Raw genomic sequence first — 22,211 nt, 5'->3', positions numbered from 1 at the left:
CTGTAATGCATGAACAACTGTTAAAAGCCTTTCAGTCAGAATAGAATAACTAGGCATATACTTACTTTAAAAAAACCATATACCATTTCCTTGAATTTCTCTACAGTGGTTCCTCTTGTTGGTTTATCAAATAGGATTATTTCTTTCCTTGGTTGTGGATCAGTACCAAAATCAAGCTGAGCAGCTTCTTCCATCTGGCATTTTATAACCCCTTGCAGATTTCCCCAAATTCCTAAATACATCTATGCAAAAAAATAGAGGAAAAGATAAAGTCATTGTACAAGTCCTTCACCTAAGTATCATCCAAACATCTACCGCTCCCTGTGGTCAAGCAGCAGCACAGATTAGAAAACCAAGTCCTGCTTACAGACAGCAAATTTAACAATGGCGGCTTCACATACATTATGCAGGGACTTAAGATACACTGCCCTATCAAAATTAGAAGACAGCTTGAGAAACAGTATATTGGCATTACTATATTCTTTGCTTGGGCTAAGAGGCTGCTGATTTTGTTTGAAAAGCAGGATAGTGCAGAGATGGTATGCTGTACAGAAGTATAAATACTCTGTCCAAATGTGCAAGGATCTGATCATCTCCTTGGAAACTGGATTCTGTAACTATGAAATTAAAGAGTCTTGATGGCAATTACAGATTTACTGATAGTTTAAAATATAGGTCCACGAGGATCCAGTCAGTGGAATATTTCTTTGTTTACAGCTAGACAAAAATGTTCCATATAACACAATCATCAAATATTTACCTGTCTGAATACATGCATGAAACATATTCAGAGAAGAAGAGCAACTAACAATAACATATCTGTGCTATACTTGGGCTTTTATGTGAAATTGCAGTTAGATAGCTGCAGCAACTTACACAGAGGCTATCGGCATGGCTGCTGTTCCCAGGTCTGTCTTGATATCCTCACATCTCTTTCTACAACTGCATTATTCACCTCATGAGAAAAGTTACTACTGCTTAAGGCCCTACAAACAAAAGAAAGCCTGCAACGCTTCTAATCACATCTGCTGCCTTAGCCAGCTTATCCAAATCCCAGGGAGGTGGGCCAACGTAGCTATCACCAGCCTCAAACACTCTCAGACTGCAGCACAGTAGTTACCATCCATAAAGCACAGTCATGTTGAAGTCCAAAGAGCATACCAGGAGCAGAACACATTGCTTCTCACTGTGATAGAGCTTCTCTATCTAAGTGCCTATGATGACAGACAACTGCAGAAGGGAAATGCTACATTACAACCTCTAGCCTCAGCCATGCAGTCTGTTTCTCAATGAAGCCAAGAGAAAAAAGATGGTGCAACACTTGCACACAGGACATTTCAGTAGGAACTGCTAAAGCTAGGATGGATGATTAAAGCCTTACCTGGTTACTGGGCTTTGTTGACAAACATTTTCCAAAATACAATGTCTCTTTTGCACAAAGACTACTACATGCTGATCCATCAATAACTCCCGTCTTATATTTATCACACTGAAACAAACAAAAATATTTAACAAATCACTCAAGTAAGCAATAACCACCTCTCTCCCAACATCTCACTCCTGAAATAAAAAAAAAAAGAAGCGGAGGGAGGTCAAAGAAAATTTTAATAACTGTATTAAAACTGTGTTAACTGGTGTTATCTGAAATTGAAGGTATGATCTTATTTCAGCATGACAGAATAGCAGCATCTGATGAATTTATGCATGGCACTGACCAAAACAGCTGTGGAACTAGTCAAGGCAAACACTTAAGAAGCAAACTGTGCTAAACATACTTACTATTATTTTCCTACAGTCATGTCCTCTGCATAGTTCTGTGTAGGTAGAGTACTGGACATACATAACCCAGCTGCCAATAAACACCACTAACCAAGAGATGAAGAGATACTTCATCCGCATATACGAGAAACGTACCTAGAAGACAAAAAAAAAATATTTTGTTCATTCAGCAGTAGTAAGAACAGTAAAGCAAATGAGTTTGACTTTCACAGTGATAAAAATAAGCAGAATGCCAGGGGAGGTCAGTTCAACTTATTTAGGTGGAAGAAAAGACCAGCACCATTTCCACTTGGAAGAGGTAAACAGCTAAAGGGCAGTTCCACAACACCCAGAGGTCATGCCAGCCCATGCAGTTGCAGTCCTGCCTGCCCCTTTCCTGCATGATGGCTATGCATTGCTGTTCCTCCACACACACTCACTTGACTGTAACCTAAAACTACCCAGTTAAAAGAAGATTCACCTAACTACTTTTTTTCCTGGGGATTCATCTTGGCCAGAAAGTTCCTTCAACCAGTTTTTTTTGTTTGTTTTTTGGGTTTTTTTTTTTTTTTTTTGAAGGTACATTATTGGGAGTGTTGTAAGAGAGGAACAGTTGAAGCTGTTTTTACCAGAGCCATGAAGATCCTACTTGGAGTAACATGTAATTTCCTCTGAAGTATGTTATCCACAACATGGATATGAAGATCTGAAGTACAAAAGGAGACCAACAATAATGCTGTGTGGTTTACAGCGCATTTAGAAACAATTTAGAAAATGGGCTGGTGAGGACAGAACAGTCAAGAAAAAAAAAATACTGGAGGCAAGGGGATGGGGAGAGTCAAAAAGAAATACCACGCTCCCTCTGAAAGAACACCACTAAAGTGACAGAACTGGAAGATTTCAACATAATTTCCTAGCCTAACAATACCACATCTACAAGTTTGCAACATTAAGAATCACAAACCTGGCAAGCCACACTACTTGAATAGACTGATGGGGAGCAGTAAGAGTCATCTGAGATGTGAACCAGCAATAACAAGAATGGATACTTTACCAAAGGGTTCAGGAATGATTTTCTCCATACATAACAGAACTACGATATCTGCATTCATGCTCAGCTGAAGCTCAATCTCTTTTGTACTCCAGTCCATTTTCCATATTATTCACCTATAATTTTCTCCTAATAATTTTTTTCTTTTCAACATCAATCACAAGCTGCTTGTTCCAACAATCCTCTCAAGCCACACATCATCTGCTGCTCTTTCTTCCAGCTATATTTCCTGTCTATTTCTACACCATCCAACTCTGCAATATTAGGGTTAGCCTCAGGTCCCAACACTACTCAGCACCTTGTCTGCTTCTTCAGCCTTCTCAGCAAAACTTGCCTATTGAAGAATCCTTGTCCTGAGCTACTGCCCATCTACAGAATTTGCTCATCGCCCTCAGAATCCGTCTTTCGCAGGGCTGGGAAGCCAGCAGAGACAGCACAGCAAAGTCTTCAGGGGCGTCTCGCTCTCTGTTCTCACCTCAGAACCAAATGAAAGCTGTAAGCAGGGCAGATGGATTCTCTGCATAGTTTACTTTTAACAGTCAGGCATGCTATTTTGATACACAAAATAAACCAAAACAACAACAAAGATCTATCTTTCCCTAGCAAATCTGCGCAGGAAGCCCAGCTTGCCAGCTCTGAGGCAATCCTCCAGCAGAGGTCTCTTGAAACACAGGTTTGAATCGAAAGGTGAATGGTACCAGCAGAACCAAAGCATCCAAGGCACAGCATGGATGGCTGCCTCTTCTGGCTCTACTGTGAATAGACAATCACATTTCTCTCACACTGCTTAGAGAACACAATGTGTTGGGCTTTTTCTGCCACCTTCATACCTTCCCCTGGTTGAAGGGCAGACACTACGTAGTAGCTTAGCACTTACAAATAAAAACCACCACAGTATAGTCAAGCAAGTTTAAAGACTTATGCAATAATTTACTTTTTTTCTTTTATTTGTCCTTATATCCTACTAAAACCTATGCATTCATAATCAAAACTTTATTTATACTGGTTTAAGCATAGTAATGAAACTAATGAGTGCATGTAGAGCAGTTCCTGAAATTGCCTATGTGAGTCTTCTGCTTATTTTTCTTTGGCCTAATGGTTCTGTAACCCAATACAGCACCAATTTTCCCCTTTGCAAGGACAATGAGATACAGCCATACCTGAAGAGAGATACAAAAGCTTTATATAATTAAAGCGTAGTGTTTTGATAAAATCAGGTCATGTTCAGTAACTGTTAACTATTCAGTGAAGCCATGTTCATTAGGTTTTTGTACTTACCTTTTTGCTAGGATTGACTATTCAACTGAGTCAACTTACAACCCTGTAATGCTAAAATTACATTTGATAGGAACACATGTAATGAATCCCAATGCTTAAAAACATGCTGTTAAATGTTCAATGTTATATTTACTTAGCTTTCTTGTGGCAGCCCACAGACCTATTTCATGCAGTCTAAGATCATGACTGCCCCATATTGCATTCTACAAGGGATTCCAACCATTTCTTTTAAGTTGTTATTCAAGTTTTGCAAGGAGCATAAGGGGAAATCACCACTCCCACCATTTCTTTCTGAAATCCATGGGCACAGCAAATTATTTAGAAATAAAACATCTCCACAAACTTCAACATCCTCCCTAAGGATGGCTAATCCTTTTGTAGAGAACTCAATTTGGTCTAGTTTTGCAATCCATCTTTATCTCATTATTCTAACACAAACTTTGAGGATGAAGATTTGCGTCTCAGCGCAATTTTCCCAGAAGACAGAGATCATCACTTGGTGTAGGGCTGCTTCTGGCTTTTCTCTAAGAAGTGCGAGCCGCCCTGCTCATCTCAGTGCCTAAAGAACCTCCTCTGCTGCGACATCAGCATCCTCACCGAAATGACTGATCTCAGAACCTCTGCTTGGTAGTAGTGTTCAGATGAAATAGCTTCACCAACTGCCACTTCACATGCAGGATGGGGAGCAGATTGAAATCTTATTCCTTCAAATGGGAAAGTTTAACTTACCCAGGGCTCATTTTCCTGTTCCCATCATGTTAAACATTTTTCTTAAAAAAAAAAAAATTAAAAAAAATCTCACTTTTTTGCTGTAAAATGGATACTATCCCAAAGCAAAGTAACTGAATAAAGGCAGAAGCTATAGCAAGGCACCTCTTTTCTTCTGCTGAACACCAGACATCATGGCAATTCCATGAGCTTTCCCTTAAAAGCAAATTTAATTTGGTTTGCCCAAGAAGTATGACTTGCCAGAAATGGTCTTAGATTTGAAATGCTTTTCAAATCTAAATCTCCAATATCACGCACAAGAACAGCCCATGATTAAAGCTGCATCAGCACAGGATTTCTAGATGTGTTTACTTCTAATCACCAGCATGTCTTCCTGGGCCTCCAAGCTCAAAGCAGCCCCAGTTTGGATCTTAAACTCCAGTATGCACACTTTACACAAGAACTTCTTGTGTCACATGAAATTGTACCCACAAACAAGAAAGAATACCAACCATTACATGACGTAGTTTTCAGTGAATCAAGCAACATCTGTGAGTCAGCAGCTCGTAAAACTTCTGAAAAAAACACGAGTTGCAGATGATTACGAACAAACAACCACAAGGACACAGATGTGATTTACAGATTCTAAATGAAAATGTATGAAAGATTACTGCTCCACAGCTGTGAATGGGATGCTTGGGGCAAAGTTTGAGGAGGAAAAACAGCATTCGCTTTTCCAAAATTGATTTTTGTTTTTAGAAGTAAACATTTCATAACTATGCAGTTATGCAGTCCTTAATAAAACGCTGCAGAACACCTACAGGGAAAACTGATTTTATCACTTCCTCATTTCTACAGACAATTTTGACAATGTCGTTCCTATAGCCTAAAGGCTCACAAGACCCTTCTCTACAAATTTTTCCTTCTATTAATAGAGTCACAGAAAAATTCTAATAAAATAATTTTCTTTATTCCTTCTCTCCTCAAATAACACGAAGTTCTTATGAATCAAGAATCACAACAAGTAAATGCTAATGATTATCCTCCATCTATTTGAAAGAAAAGACACTATTTCATTTAGAGATACAGCCCAGAAGAAAAGCTACTTCTAATAGCTCTAATACTTTATGGCAGAAATACAGCACACCAACACACAGTACCGCAGATAAAACCTAATACAGATTTATTTGAGATAAATTTGATTTTTTTTTTCAGCAAAGCTGTTTCATTTCTAAAAAACTACTCCCAAATCTTACTGGGACAACAAACCGCCCCCCTTTCTCAAAGCTTCTTGCCGACTCTTCCTATGCACAATACTAAACTTTACTCCCAAGCACTATTTAAAGTAGTTCCGCACTACAAGCACAGCATTTTGTATAATCTGAGGCTAGCAGCCATCCGCAAACCCCAGGATCACTGCAGAGTAACAACTGTATTCATAGCACAGGAAATAATCCTCTGTATCTGGGTTTATCCAAATTTGTCCTCCTTCTCAGGAAGACAGAGAGAATGTATTTGGGACAGAAAATCCTCCCCTACCGCCATCTGACTACATCATAGACTTGGCATGACATTCTGGAAGAGCTGTGTTTATTTCAGGCTCAGCACTGTGCCAATGCAGGCACGCAGCTTTTGACTGACGAGTCTCCAGCTCTACTCCCCGTTTAGAGCACAAAGCTGCTCAGAGGACCATGAGGTTCTGCTCTCTTCGGTTTAGAGGGAATTATTATGTCTCTTCCACAAGTTCTTTCTAAAAATTTTGCATTTTCTCCCTAAAATCTAGGCTCATCTGGGAAGTGCCAGAACTGATGGGCAGCATTAATGCAGTGAGGACACAGACTCACTAAGCCTGGTTAGGCCACGTATGTGCCAGTACACCCTGAATGCACCACGCTTACTGCACACGTCATGCAGATTTTTCGAGCACATTTCTGAGCACAAAGTCCCAGACGGAAATTAGGGAGCAATGCTTATAGACAAGCTTCATTTTGAATCACAACAAACTTCTAGAAAACTGTTAATAGTTTATTCAGGATGTCAGAAGGACTGAGAGATCTGAAATGATCAAAAAAGGCAGAAAGTCCAAAACCAGGAAATATAATTTCTCTTTTCTGCTCCACTCTTCCATCAAGACATGAAACACGAGCCAGGGAACACAAGGATAAAGGAAAGCACTTGTAACACTTAAAAGGTTATTACAGCATCAACTTCATCCATCACTTGCACATTGCACTGAGTCATGTGCATTGAATAAGAATTAGACGTTAATTCCCTGGAACAGAACTGGAAAGCCACTTCTGGCAGAATTCAAGCCTGGATGCACTCCAAAGCATATGGAAAGTAGCAGATCCAGATGCAATGCAACCATTTGCCAACTTTTTGATAAGAGTACTTCTTACTTAAAACATTTTCATAGTTAGGAAGTATGGAAGTGTTCATTTATTTTACACTACAGAGAACTTCATGCAATCAAGTATTTCATATAACCATAGTTAAGTAATCATCTCCAAAACTCCAAACTACTCACTCAGTTTGTTCAACATACTAGCAATAGGAGAGAACCGAAAAATTGTATGCTAATCATGTCAAAAATCTGTTTATGTTCAGGTTATGTTTTATAGCAAGCATTTCAGGTTTCTAAGAGCTTACAGTGCACACTGTGGATTATGCTGTCATCTTCATTTACTTGTATCTTAAGCAGTCAAGCTGAGCAAACACCATAGGATGTATCTTTAGAAATAAAGGATAGCAAAGAAAAGAAAGAAAATAGGATGCTTCCACTTAAAAGATTAAACGAGAGAGAATTAAAAGCTTGGAGGAAGTGATGATGATACGTTAAGGGGGCCTTTGAAACCCGGGCCTTCAAAGTGTCTTTACATTACAGCCAGCTACATGACATCCCCAAAGAGTCTGTAAAGGAGGCCCAGAATCTCTAGTGGCCAGAAAGCTCCCAAACATAGCAGTGTTCTTTACAACATTATTGATGTGTGTATCGTACTGGGTTGACCTCAGCCTCATAATACAGTTTTTAACTACAGTTATCAGAAAGAAATTCAGAACCATGCTTCCTGAACTTGGGATATTCACATCTTCTCAAGAAGCATTAATCACCACTGCAGAATAGTGTTAGTCTCCCAACCATAAGATCTAATAAATTTGCCCAAACTATCAGTATTATTTAGGTGTTTAGGAGTTCGTCACGGTTTGAAGCTTTTTGCTCTAGTTTTATTTACTAATATTGCAGTCTTGCAGACTAAACAGTGGAAAATTCTGTTTCATAGTCACTGCCCATTTTGCAATGAAGTTTCAGCACTATTTTTGTGGATCCCAACCACTAAAATTTGAGCTGAGGCAAGATGTCCTCAGTTTGTCTTGCTCACTTTATATGAGCTGAGGCTGTTTGGCTGCCCTTAGCTAGAAAGGCTGAGTGATTACCTATGGATAATGCATACTGCAAGCAAGCTAAAGTGCGCATCAAATAATAACAATAAATAATAATAGAACACCTGGCACAGAACATTGGTTGCAAACCAACTGACAGCATCTTGCTCCCACTACAGGAGCAGGAAAGCTAGAGGAGGTACAAAGTTCTTAGTCACAGAACTTGATGTTCTCAACTCATTCCACAGCACAATTTTCAAAAAGTACGGAACACCAGCCAACAAAATTTGGAAGTCAGTCAGCAATGCTTTCCATTGTACAACCCTCTTCCCTGATCTACCACATTAAATATTGCATAGCAACACCATACAAGTCTTAAAACTTCCATCTCACTCACAGCTACATCTCAGGGAGGTTAGTTGAGCATTTACTTAGAGAGCAGTAGCCTCTTTGGAGGCAAAAACTCAACAGAGCACTCCGTGAGTAATCAGTACAACTCAACTGTGAATGCATTTGTCACATACCAACAGCAACATGCAGTCACAGAGTCAATACATTGACAGCCTGCCGCCATTCTGTGGACACATCAACTACCAGCACACATTCAACTATGCAAGAGAAAAGAAAGGTCATTTTCATAAAGCTCATATTAGCTCTCTTCCAAACAAATCTGTAGAATATTCCAATACAGTTTTTAGTGTGAGAAAACATCAACAGAAATACTTTTTCTACATCTCCAACTGAAACAAATATTTAACTTTCTGACTTGACTAAGAAATGATCTTGGCAGAAATCATACATTTTGCTAAAAATGCCTTTAAATGTTGACAAGAATAAATGAAAACAAACAGTTATCCAATATCACCGTATTACAAACGAAGTAGAACTTATAGCAGGATCAACAATTAGAGTCCTAGTTTGAAAACTGGTACAGGCACGGTGAGCTCATTTTCACTTGATGTGTACCAGAGACTTCCTCTTACGGGAATTGAAAAGTACCTGCTTTGTTAAGGAGATCAAGGACAACGTTTCCTGGTCTAAAATCAAGCAATACGTGATCTACATCTGCAGGCAGAAATGCTGCAGGGGCTGAACTTACACCTGTACCTGCATACTGCTCCTCAGCTGCAATACCCCACTCCAGGCACTTTGAAAAAGAGAACGGTATCAGAAAAGCTCCAGATGAGAAGGAATTAAAGCACTTGGGCTTTTACGACGCATAAGGATGAAGCCCACATTTTTTTAATAAACCAATTACGAGAAAGCATTTAGTAATATAGCAATAGGTGACAAACATAAGTAATGCGTATACGTAAATACGGCATTTACCCCCTCAACTTACTCAGCTGAACCGCAAATGAGTTAAAGCACAGCGCAACAGACAGAAAGAAACCCAGAGAACACCCCTCAGCGTACCACCAGGCCCTCGCTGACGTCTCGCAGCAGAACTTCCTGCTGCACCACAACCACGGCGCTTTCGGCCAGAGCACCGTTCCGCGCCTACCTGCATACATCGAGGCAGGAGCGAGGCCGCGCAGGCGAACACCGCCAGCGGGCACCGCCGGGCAGCAGAGGCGCGGCGCAGGCACCGCCGGGGGGGCGCTTCCCGACCCTCCGGAGCCGCGCAGCCCCGCGCCCGAGGGCCGGCTGACGGCTCCCGCTGATGGGCAGCGCTCGGCGGAGGCACGGCAGCCCGCGCGCGGCGTCCCGCTCCCGCCCGACACCTGTTCCACGGCTCTCCGGCCGCGCCGTCGCCACACCAGATCGACGGCACGGCGCGACCGGGCCCCGGCGGAGGGGGGAGGGGAAGGGGGGAACGTCGGCCGAGGGACGCGCTGAAGGCGCCCGCCGGGAACGCCGCGAGGGAAACTGCCGCCAACGGCCTCCCCGGGCCGCCCGCCGCCGGCCTACCTGCGCGTGGTGGGGTTTCCTGAGCCAGGCCCCCGCGAAGAGCCGCCTCGCCATGGCAATCACACATCCCCGCGGCGGGCGGCGGGCGGAGGCGGAGCGCTTCCCCGCCCGGCCTGCCTACAGAGCCGCGTCGCCGGCTCGGCTAGGCGCGCTGGCGGCGAAGGGAGGACGAGGAACGCGTAAGACGCGCGGCGCCGAGACCCGCACAGCCGGCAGCTGTCAGCGTCGGGAACGCGCCGAGCGCTGGCCGCACCACAGGGACGGGGGGAACGCGGCCGTCCGGGGGCAGAGGGGCGAGAGCGGGAGGGGCGGGGCTTCTTCTACCCCCGCCCTCTGCCTGTGGGGCGGCGGGTGGGCACCAAGAGGTGGGCGGGAAGGGAGCGTCGCGCGCTGCCCCGCAGCTCCCCGCGTGTGTCCGTTGGAACGCGGGCAGCTCCTGGGGCCGGAGAACTACGAAGAAGCCCGCGAATGAATAACGCGTCCCACTGACTGCGAGCGGGCTCCTGTCTGCTACTCGGCTGGCCGTTAGAACCAGCCGAGAGCCCACAGAGTTAAGGAGAGATCCCCGGCCCGCAGCCGTACCCGACGGCGGGCAGCGCTCCCTCTCAGCCCGGCTCCGCTCCCCCGCCGAGCCCGCTCTGGAGGCAGGTGCGTACCTTCCTGTCCTTGTGGTACGAACTCGCACTGTGTTCGCTAGCAGCAACAATAGCGGGTTTGCTGCTGAAAGAAAAAGACATTACGTTTGTCATAGCAGCAACAGCCTCTGACTGTAACGGAGGGCTGGCCGGGCCGCTGGGGAAGAGTATGGCACATTGGCCCGGCCTCCAGCCTCACTCCGTGCCTGTGGCAGCGATCTGCAGCAGGGATTCTGGCAGGGATGAGTCTTAAGGAAAGACGCGTATCTGGAAACCAAATGCTAGGAGGTCACAAAGTATTGAAAATCTGCAAGATGTACAGAGACTCTTACTTTAAGATTCAGAAATAGACCATGACTGCTTTTTAAATAATAGAATCACTGCCAGGCTCTCACTGAAGAATAAATCAGAAAATTAATTAGTAAGATTTGGCACTCCTGCAAAAGCAATCCTGGCTTTAATAACACTCTTGCAGTGAGAGTGTTTTCTTCTCTTCCTACTCAGCAGGCCCAGATGGCTGTGCTTTCTGCATCACTTCACTCTACAGTTCAGTAGTTTGCACAAGCTTAGCAAGATTACGGGCATGCAACAGAAAGGTGACACTAGGAAGCTACAGAGCAGACATTTAAATGTTTTGCTGAATAATCTCAAGTGATTTTACTTCATCTAGTGCTCTGTGTCAATCCTTGGAAGGAGAGGCTGAGAGTAATCATGAAATGTGGTTCTCCCATATGGCAGGCAAGGACAAATGTTTCATTTCTGTTAAGACTGGATCAAAACAGTTCCTGGCATATGTTCATTAGGGGATATATTTTTTACTTAGTGCATGTGATCTTAGTCATGTGTGAGAACAACTGCTTTATTCCAGCACTGAAGTGTTTAGTTAGTCTTTAAGTAGTCTTTGTGTCCCGGCTTTGCTAAATGATAAAAAGTAAGGCAATTTCAACCCCTTTTTCAGCTTATCCCTTAAACACCAAATACCCAGTTAAGCCTTGGTAAATACAAAGCCCCATGACATTCTGCACATGCAAATGCAAAGGGATATTCTAAAAACCAGAGAGTAGGTGCAGCAATGCAACAAAAGTAGAGCATAAGTCATATTGGCATATCTACTGAACCATTTTTCCATTTGCTCATGCCTTTCCATGCTGTAGTTCACACATTATTCATTTTTGTATGACAATCACAGAATTGTAGGGGTTGGAAGGGACCTCTAGAGATCGAGACCAACCCCCCTGCCAAAGCAGGTTCCCTACACCAGGTCGCACAGGTAGGCGTCCAGGTGAGACTTGAATATCTCCAGAGAAGGAGACTCCACAACCTCCCTGGGCAGCCTGTTCCAGTGCTCCGTCACCCTCACCGTGAAGAAGTTCTTACGCACATTCGTGCGAAACTTCCTATGCTGCAAATACCACATCTCAAATGCAAAAGCAGTTGAAGTTTGCCGATTTATTTCTACCTGTTAATATTTGCATCCTACCCAGCCATGTAAAGATTGGAGAGACAAATCCACTGATGATTATACACATGCACTTTTTATCACTCAGTGTTAGAGGTAAATGTGGCCTTATAATAACTGCATACCATCACTTTCAATTCTGTGACAACACTCACTGCATACTAAGTATGACTCAGGAAAAAACTAAGAGCTGTTTTGTGTATTGAAGCATCCAGGAATTTTGGACTAAAAAGGATAATAGAAAACTACAGAAAAGTCTACATTCTTCAAGGTACTGATTATAATGTGCATCTTTATGATTATAATACAGAATTTTATCTAAGTTCTTTTCAAGGAAGTAGTATCTGTTACTTGAGCAAGTAATACTGGTTTTAACATTATATTTAAAAGTTAAACATTAAGTTGTTGCAATGTAACCAGGCTTGATTCTAGCATGGGAGACTCCATGGGAAATCCTCGGAGTTCACACATTCTTCTCACCATCATACAGTGCAGGAAGCCTCTGGCTAATGTTCGTAATCGCAAGACTTCTGATGTTAATAATCACTTCTCTTCCTCACAGCAGCTTTACAAGCTTGCATTCATCACAGCTTAAGCACCAGTAGGAATGGAATGTGTTAGTATTTGTCAGTTACCTTTTTTTTTAAATTAAGTTTAATAAATAAATGTACTTACATGGTAGACAATGTGATAATGATTTTAAATAAAACTACTTTCCCTAAAATGAAGTCTATAAAAATGTCAAAGTTTCACTCTTTGCACTGCTTAGCTATCAAGATGCATGCTCAGAGATCTAGCCAGAAATTTGTTTTTATTCTGACTCCATCATCAGGTTTGTATTTGTGGAACAAAATGAAGATCTGGGGATACAATCTTCAGACCTAAACTCTTCCTCACGTTCCTTTCAGAGTGAGATTCTTTCCTTCTCCTCCTGTAAACTTCTCTGAACTCAAATTTAATCAGTGGATAACTTTTATTTTATCCTTCAGTATTATTTCCTATTGCATTCAAATTCTTACTAATGTTAGTGTTCCTAATGAATAAATAGGTGGAGCCATCTCTCACTCCAAAAGCAAACAAAGCCTGTTAAGGATTCCCTTGTGTCTTAACTTGTTATAAACAAATCATTAATTTATTTGAGGAAGCAGCATCTTCTAGCCAGTGAGTTTCATTTCTAAGGCCATACTTAGAAATCTAGCCTGCTGCAGCAGCAGCATGCATTTTTCTTGCTGCCTACTTTCATTCTTGGACTGGCACAGCCATTTCTGTTCTTGTGTGAAGAACTAGAGCAATAATTTGAACTATGAACTAATTATACTTCATTTTTTCTCTGGGTTACTGGCAGTCCAATTCCTTTCATCAGTAACTTGGATTTATGCCAAAATTGAAGTGACTGTTTCTAACCACTGAAGCTTTTATCTTAAACATATCTGTATCAAAAACTGTGTTTTATTACAGACAAGTGATAAACACATGTGACTCATTACTAGCTCTTCACTGAGATCCTACTATTATTAAATATTCAGAGATGCTGATTAAGTTGGAATAAAAGCCCCCCAGTCCTTACTTTGGGAGACAGTGCCTACTAGTTTTTCTGGTATGTTGTTTAAAATTCAAAATATACTAGAAAACTTAAAATGCTTACAGCAAATAAGTTTTAATAACATTTACAGTAAACAGGTTACAGACTGAGAATAAAAATCTTTATAAATTTGATTCCTTCATGGATTAGAGGACTGAGAGAACTCCCAAGATACTCCATTCAGAAGATTTGAAAGAAAGCACTATCTTGTTAATGCTCATTCATAAGCAAATACTGAAACAACAGTTAGCATTTTTCTCATTCTTTGAAAGTCCACAAAAACAACACAGTTCAGACTCAAGCAATAAAATGAATTTTCTTTTGTTCACACAATTTCAAATCTGCTTCTTCTATTAATTGCTGTCATTGTGATATCCAACATTTTTTCTTAAGATTAATGGGGATTAAGTGTTAAAATGTGTGGTCAGTACACTTGCTAGCATTAATCTTATTCTACTTGATAAATCATTTTATAGTTTTTTGTCAAAAATAATCTGTTTGATGTTTGAAAATGTTGATTAGTTATCCATTTCTTTGAATTAACAGTGTAATAAAGCTATGATCTACTGGGAACTTCTGACCTAACTACTTAAAGTAAAAATACTTCGTTTGTTCTGCTTACCTTCTGATTTAAAATCTCAATGTTAGTCTTCAATTCCACAAATTGTTATTCATGGAATTTCCCATAACAATAAGAAAAAACAGTCAGACTGTTTTAATTCCATGCTGCCATTTTCCAGAACTTCTTACCCTGAACCAGTGCTTCCACTTTCCCCCTTACTCTATAGTGTAGCTTAGGAGCTAGAAAACATCTGAGATTTAGTCCACACTCTTACAAAAATCCTACTTGTGATCTAAATACTAAGTTCTAGTACTGAAATTAGACACTTAAGAACATAAATAACAGGAAGGAGATAACAGCAAAATTCAGTTCAGAAAGATAATATCTATTTGTAACTCCATAGGAAGTTTAGTATTGGAACAAATTTAGTGGTATGGTAATGTTTAACACAGTATACTTAAAGGCAATGAGAAAAACAGCTGTCCTGCTATCCCCTCTGCCCAAGGACATTTCCACAACAGAACTGCTTAGTTCACAGTCTAGCATATTTGCTTTTAATTGCCTCTGAAAGTTAGTTCATACCAAAACACTAGACTGTGATCCTCAGATCCACAGCACTGCCTTCCCTTCTTCCAATTACAGTATGGAGAAGGAAAATAGGCAGAAAAACAACTACAGATAACTGAGCTGCTTTGTGAAACCCTTTCCTTGGCCTCTACAACTTACACCTCCTCCCATGTGGTTCTCTCTGTTCTGTCACATAACTGGTTGTGTAGCTGAATGGTGAACTGTTTGATGAACCCAAGCTAAAAATAACCCAGAAAAAGAAAAAAGTCATATTTTCTGCAAGTTTGATTCTGCACGCAACTCAAAGGACTGTGACATTCATAAAGGCAGAGTAGTTTGGCATTTGGATTAAGGAGCTGTACAATCAACAAATATGCAATTAGTAGAGTGGCATGGTTAGGCTGGTATTTTAGAGGTCGTTTAACTAGAAGGAAAGGGATAATCAAAACTAAATGAAAATGCTTACACATGTCCTAGACTCAGAAAAAACTCCAAAGGGAGCAATCTCCAGAAAGAGATCCTTCCCCAGTGGCAGTCAGCCCTTAAATGAGGGTCTAGGAAAGGTGCAGCCAGGCTCCACCCCTTGCAGTCACACAGGTAAATTGCCTTACACCTGTGCTCCCACAGCTGACTCATTGCTTGCCTCAGGTGATCAATCACTGGTTCAGGCCATGACTCAACTGTTCCCATACAGGAGCAGAACCAGGAACTGCTTAAAATGTGATAAGAAAAGCCCTTCATAGTCTGCCCTTAGAATGATGTCTCCCTAATATATATACATATTCCAGCTCAGTGATTTGTCAGGCAGAGTAAATGAATCATTGTGTTATGTTGGAATTTGAACTGAACATTCCTTCAAGCCTTAACTAATATGTAAGTCACTCTACTTCAGTTTTTAGTCTTCAACAAAGCTGAGAACTTAGACCTATATGTACCAGAATTAGTTACCCAGCAGCCTTCATGTTAGGCAGAATTACTCAAAATACAGCACTTCTCTTACTAGTTTTGCTCCATTCAGAATCCTCTTATGTGAAAGGAAGAAACTCAGTATTGATTGTTAGATGATTCTGAAAGCGATTTGCAAAAGCACTAATGAGTAGCAGAAATACTTAGGAAACTGATGTTTCCTTTTTAAGGATCCTCTAATTGTAAAGATTATAAGTTTGTTAGGTCTAGATCTTTTTTAACCCTATATTTACTCAGAGTTGGTAATTCTAATGTCATTTTCATTAGAACTTTCTTTAAAAGCTTATTATCATAAGTAGTGTTGCCTTTAAATTCTGAGCAGTTAACTAAGTTCTAAGTATTCACATTGAATTTGTATTGTTGGATTTTTTTTTTTTTTTACATAGATAAAAGTTTTAATTTCCCTTTAAATTACCAGAACAGCCAGGCAGGCACAAAGCACATACCTTTCGTGATCCCTGGAGTAGGCAGTCTATTGATTGTATATTAATTAATTTCCATAGCCTACTTTCTATGAAGTACTGGTGAATTTTTGATAGAAAGTCTCAGTATGCATAAAGTATCTACTGAAATATTTAAGTTTCTACTGCAGTTAGGAGCAATTTCAACTATAAATGCCATTACTTATAAAGTAAAAACTATTTAATTTTAAATTTGTTTAAAGCAGAAATACTGCATTAAGCAAAATAAGGAATTGCATTCACATGTTTTCCTACATTATTAATCACATGGAAGCAAAATAAATTCAGCAGTCTAAGTGATATTGAGTGTGATATTTCTCATTCTGAACAACAGAAATTTTTATTCCAGGTATATAAAAACCTAAACAAATGATAATATTGACTACCAGGCATTTCTAAAAGTACTTTTTCCCAGTCATATGGTAGAAAGCAATGTGGAGCAGCGATATTTTAAAGCTATATGACCAAACTCTTGATAATATTGTATAGAGAATTATTTTTTCATTGAACTGGAGCAATAAGAAGTGGTCATAGATTAACTATAGCACATTGATCAGCATGCTGTAAAAGTATCCTGTAAAAGTATCTTGTCAGAAGAGGCTTATGCCCTATTTCTTCAAGGCATAAGCCTAGCTCCATACAACACAGCAGCTCACACTGACCAGTTCTGGAGTACAGGTTTCTAGAAGCTTTTAAGTTCACGTCAAAAGTTATTTTCCCCAAGGCTTAAATGCTACGCAATCTTTATTTCATGTGACTTTTTGCCTCTCATGTAGATTTAAATCTGGGGGAAAGAAAGTCTTTTTTTGTCTGTACAAAGAAGAAATTACTTCAGTTAATGAATGCTTTTATTAACTTGGAAAAAAACTGTTGAAATATAACCTTTATGACTATACTGAACATACTGATTGCTGTCATAGTGAACAGCGTTGCTGTTGTGCTTGTCTTGAGCTCACTTCATACACACCCAGGACCTTCTCTCCAAACAGAACATTAAAATCTTAATACCCTCACACCCAAAAAGAAGTTACAGCAGATAAAGATTTCCTCTTGACTTCACTAGCAATCAAACCTTTTTCTGCATCTTCTGTAGCACGGATTAGCTACGCAAAATGAGACTTGATTCACAAACCTACATCTCCAACTGTAACATTAAAAAAAAAACCAAAACAGCAATAAGAACAAAGCAGCAAGGTCCTAGGCTACAGCAAGTGAGGGTCCGCTCAAATACAACAGCCACGTACTCCAAAACAAAAGAAGCTGCTTACCTGCAGAACACCTCAGGTACATAGGAATCTCCAGCAAAATACACTCACCTCCACTGCCAGCCCTTAAATGAGGTCTGGGAAGGGGTGGATACTGGATCCACCCTTTCCTGTCACTTAGGGGCATTGCAAGCAGCTGAGCTCCCCTGGCTCGGCCCTGCCTTCCCACCAGGTGCTCAGTCACTGCTTCAGGCTGTGACTTAGCACTTCTGTTGCACCAACCTATAAAAACAAATTAGGCTTGGGAGTATACCTATGAAACAGCAAAAAAAAAAAAAAAAAAAAAAAAAAAAAAAAAAAAAAAAAAAAAAAGCCGCAGAGAAAGAAAGGCTGCAGTGAGCAAGGTAAGATGAATTGTTTTTTATGAGATAAAGGGTCTTTTACATCTCTGATAAGGTTGGTTGGTGGTTGGGTCAATGCAGTTATTCTCCATGACAGCATAGTTGTTCTGAAAACGTTTCAGAGGAGTGGAATTGCTTAGTTTCTATTTTCTCAGTAACTTTTTTATTTAGTTTTTTATATAGCTTAGGTTAACTTTATGTGAGGTTTGCAGTTTCTAACTTATTTTGTGAGTGTTCCTATATACGCAGCCTTACTGTGTGTTGCTATCTTAGCTGACTACATTTCACATTTCACTTGTGTTTTATTTCATCTTCCTGCAGTTGTCTTCATAAAAACCTTTCTGCGCAATTTTGTTCAAAACTGAACTCGTTTAGATAACTTAGGTTATAGGCTTTTAGTTATTTTTATAGACAAAGTTGAACTCCAACCACAGTTCTTGATTAGTTATTATTAATTACTGACATTTAGGAAACAAGATATAAAAATCTTAATTTTTAATCAAAAGAAAAATGGGAAGAGTCTTCTTTTTTTCTTCATATGTTTTTCCAGCCACTATGTATGATTCAAGGTGGATTCTAAACAGAAGAAAATTACATAGTCAAGCAGTGATTAATTCATACTAAATTCGCAGATTCTGACCTAAGTTTACAGGTCTAGCAAGTAAGGATGCCCTTGTCACCACAGGCTATCAGCTGATGCTTAAATCACATCGGTAATCTGATACAGCATTAAATCTGGACTAGTATCATAGCACTGTCACAGGCATCTTAAATCACAGAACCTTCAGTAAATTAAGAAGTCCTTTCAGGCCATTGCTACCTGACTATCAGCTTGTTTGCTGAATTCAACAGAAAACAATCAGTTCTGCTCTCAGTGGTCACCTAACGTGAACAGAATTTCTTACTAATTCTTGCCTGAATTTCCTCCTATTCTTGGCAAGTATGACTCTAGAATTGCTCCTAACTGAGAAATTTGAGATAACTTGGTAAAGGTCCCGGGGGAGGCAAACTTTCAGCCATCTGTTGTAACATGAACAAAAATTAAACTCTCACAAAATAAATTCTGAATTAGATGATCCTCACCCATACTTACTGTGCTTTACCTTTTGTGCATTGTCTTTATACAATTAATTTGCCTCAGCTTTTTAGTGGTATTTGTTTGCAGGCAGGCCTTTTGAATATGACACTTCTCATCCTGAAGTTGTCCTTGCATCTTTTTATGCCAGGTCTGGGTAATCCCTTTGCCATCCTCATGGGCAGGCAGATGGACTTGCATTTGTTGCAACGGAGAGCATCAGCATCCTGCTGCAGGCATCAGTCCTGCTTGCATTGGGAAGGTGCATGGTCTTCAATTCCATGGTCTTCAATTCAATGCTGAGGTTTCTTAGCATTAATGAATTCACAGGGTCATCTTATTTACTTGGCAGTCTTGCTTGGCAAACTTCTGCTTTCCTGACTCAGGAAGCAGGCTGCCTGTCCCATAGTGAGAAATATTTCAGTTCTCACCTCAAAAGCTGCCTGTGACCATGGAACATACATTTAGCTATCTGAAGGAGAGATGGCAATCCACAGAAGAAAGCTGGAAGTCAATTTGTATTTCGTTCTTGGCTTGTTCTTGTTGAATGCTCCATTCTGTAACTGGAACAGAGGAAGAAATAAGCCTTTCCTCTTTTCATTTCCATTTTCTAAAATTAATATTTTCATAACCTTTTGTGTTGCTTTGGTTATGTCCTCTCAGCTCTATTTATACCTATTGACAGCTCCATAATAAAGGTAGCACCCCCCAATCCATTTTAAAGCGACAAAGTTACTGCAAGATGATATGGCTGAAAACAAACACATTTTTATGCATACATATGTGCTCTAGATACATAAGTGCATAAAAGTAATATTTCTCATCTGGAGCAGTTAACTGATCCAGCCAGTGGTGTGGCTGCGTGTGCATGGCACTGGCAGCAGAGCTGACAAGGCAGCTCCCCCTCAGCAGGAGGGCGTGCAACCTTAGATGGCAGCAGCTGTGGGATGCGTTCAGGCTGGGACATGAAACTGTACCCTCAGCTCCCACTGCAGAGAAGAACCAGGCTCCTCCTTTGGCTCAGCACTTCCTCAGGGAGTAAGCTCAGAGTATAGCAGGAAGGAAAATCACCAGGGTTGGGGGGCTGGTTTATACTGCCTATGGAGGTTTTCTATAGCACCAGAGGAGCCCTGCCAGGCACTGTCTGGTTTATGGTATGTTTTTGCCCCTTGTAAGCAAACATGCTGTTGCTTTGATCTAATACTAATCTTCAGCTAATTTTTTTTAACTCATCTCAAGATCACCTAGCACTAAAATTACAGCAATATTAAGAGGAAAAAAAACAACTTCCTGTCTTCGCAGCCCCAGGTGGAGCTAGGATTATATAAATAAAAGATAATAAAAGATTAAAGTGTAATCAAGAAAATGCATTATGTTTACACTAGCCAAAACAGTGATACTTAGGGTGCACGTTTTACTTAAATGTATCAAAGTTAACAAAGATAATAGTGTCACTATTTTATAAGCAGTGGAAAAATGATGTATGGAATTCATGACTGGACCAATGTGTCAGCCTGGGAACACCAGCTTTTGTCCCCCTCAGCCCTCTTGCGCTAGCAGCAGCAACAGAAAGTGTTACTGCTCTATCTTCAGCGCCTGCAGCTGAGTTTACAGGAGTGTGAGCAGCTCTGAGTGTTACAAGGATTCTGTCATTCTGCAACATTCAAAAGCATTTTGTCTTCATCAGACACAGAGCTGCTATTTAAAAAAAAAAAAAAAAGTGAGGGACTTTCCATCTGAGTGGGGCTTGGCAGGTCTGCTGAAAGATTGTGAGAAGGCCCATACTGCATTCCAGGTGGTGGGAGCGCAGAAGGAATGCTGTACTAATTCTCCCTCCGGCCAGACTGATGTCCAGAACAGATTTTTCATTGCATGCAAAGCAGCAATATTCTGCCATGTAACTTCGCCCTGAGAGGATGTTAAACTTTTTTTTTCTAATTCAGTTTAGAGTTGAGTTGTCTGTACTGCTACAAAATTTAACCACGCAACAACTGGAAATTCTGCTCTAGCAGACGTTCTTACAGTATACACAAGCAGACAAAACCCTGCCATTAAACTGTCTGATACCACAGTTCTCAAGAAGTTATATTATAATCGCTATGAAGTAAAATATTTGAGACTAATTAGTTTTGCAACTATGCAGAACAGAGCTGAAGAGAATGATTAAAGGTCTTGCTTAGGCTTACACTCTGAAATGCTGACTATGGATTTTTTTTTTACTCAAGTCACTAAAGCTTCAGTAGCTGCTTTCAGAGCTGTACTTAGAGAGCAAGCAGAGGAATGGAATGCATCGCACTGTTGTATGACTGAATTCTCAGAGACTTTGGGAACCGGAACCTCTTTCAGATCCAGGCAATTTACCAAAATTTCTAGTCTTGGCAGCTGTTGGTCTTCTGAAAGAAGCTGATTATATGAATACAGCAACAAAGCGACAATGCAGAGAGAATTAAACCTCTCTTAAATTCCAGTTCTGAGTAATACGCTCATTTTTATGCACTGGCCTCAGGAAGAAAGATTACTTGGGACTACTTTTGCATCTCTTCATAGAATTCCCACTCGCTAGAACAGTAGGAAGATACAGTTCTCACAGCTATTTTCAGGAGTTACGACAGTGCTACATATGCTCATAAGTCTTCAATACAGAAAAGGCACTATTACCAGTAAGAACACAGTGACTTGCCCTTAAGCATCCTCAGTGCAAACGCACATATACAGGTACTTTTTTTCCTTTCACTCACTGTCTTTAGGATAAAAAGAATTATAGTATATCCAATGTTGATGTCAGAGGCATTCTTACATGTACCTCACAATGAAAGCCTCTCACTCTTCAGCTAGCACACTCAAATATGATGTAAATAACACAGGAATGTTATATGTCAACCCCTCTACTTCAGCTCTGAAACATCTCTACCTACTAAAAGTTTTGTATCTTCCACTGTGTGTGTGTGTGTGTATATATATATACATACATATATACGTAAACTGAGGGACTTCTTGTTCAGCCACTTCCAACAGGGAGGTTTCAGTAGTGGTAGGCTATGAACTGCAAATTAGGAATAATTAGGTTCTTATATTACAATTATGGGTCTAAGTGCTTTGAATCGTGAACTACATAGCAACTGAAGAATCACCCATCACTTACCAAAGACCAAGCATACAGAGTCCTGACTTAATGTTTTACAAGTAATTTCAGAAAGATTATGCATCTGAA

At 40.5% G+C, this 22,211-nt stretch overlaps 1 protein-coding gene across 3 annotated transcripts in view; it reads right to left on the bottom strand.

Moving 5' to 3' along the window:
* Positions 1-10,409, bottom strand: part of EVI5 (ecotropic viral integration site 5) — a 90,102-nt gene extending 79,693 nt beyond the window's left edge. Inside the window, exons 1-5 of one of the 3 annotated variants that reach the window (XM_085231815.1) lie at positions 10,088-10,409; positions 5,308-5,370; positions 1,780-1,914; positions 1,382-1,489; positions 66-242 (exon numbers count right to left, since the gene is read on the bottom strand). In XM_085231815.1, the coding sequence (XP_085087941.1) occupies positions 66-242; positions 1,382-1,489; positions 1,780-1,914; positions 5,308-5,310 (423 nt within the window). In that variant the 5' untranslated portion in view covers positions 5,311-5,370; positions 10,088-10,409. The remainder of the gene's footprint in view (positions 1-65; positions 243-1,381; positions 1,490-1,779; positions 1,915-5,307; positions 5,371-10,087) is intronic. The other 2 variants (XM_085231813.1, XM_085231816.1) reach the window with 2 other exon arrangements.
* Between the last annotated feature and the right edge of the window lie 11,802 nt (positions 10,410-22,211).

This window comes from Meleagris gallopavo, chromosome 10 (genome assembly GCF_905368555.1).
Source record: "Meleagris gallopavo chromosome 10, MGAL_WU_HG_1.1, whole genome shotgun sequence".
NCBI classification, from domain to species: Eukaryota; Metazoa; Chordata; class Aves; order Galliformes; family Phasianidae; genus Meleagris; species Meleagris gallopavo.
The sequence above is the reverse complement of the archived record's forward strand: the minus strand, read 5'-3'. Positions and strand labels throughout refer to the sequence as shown.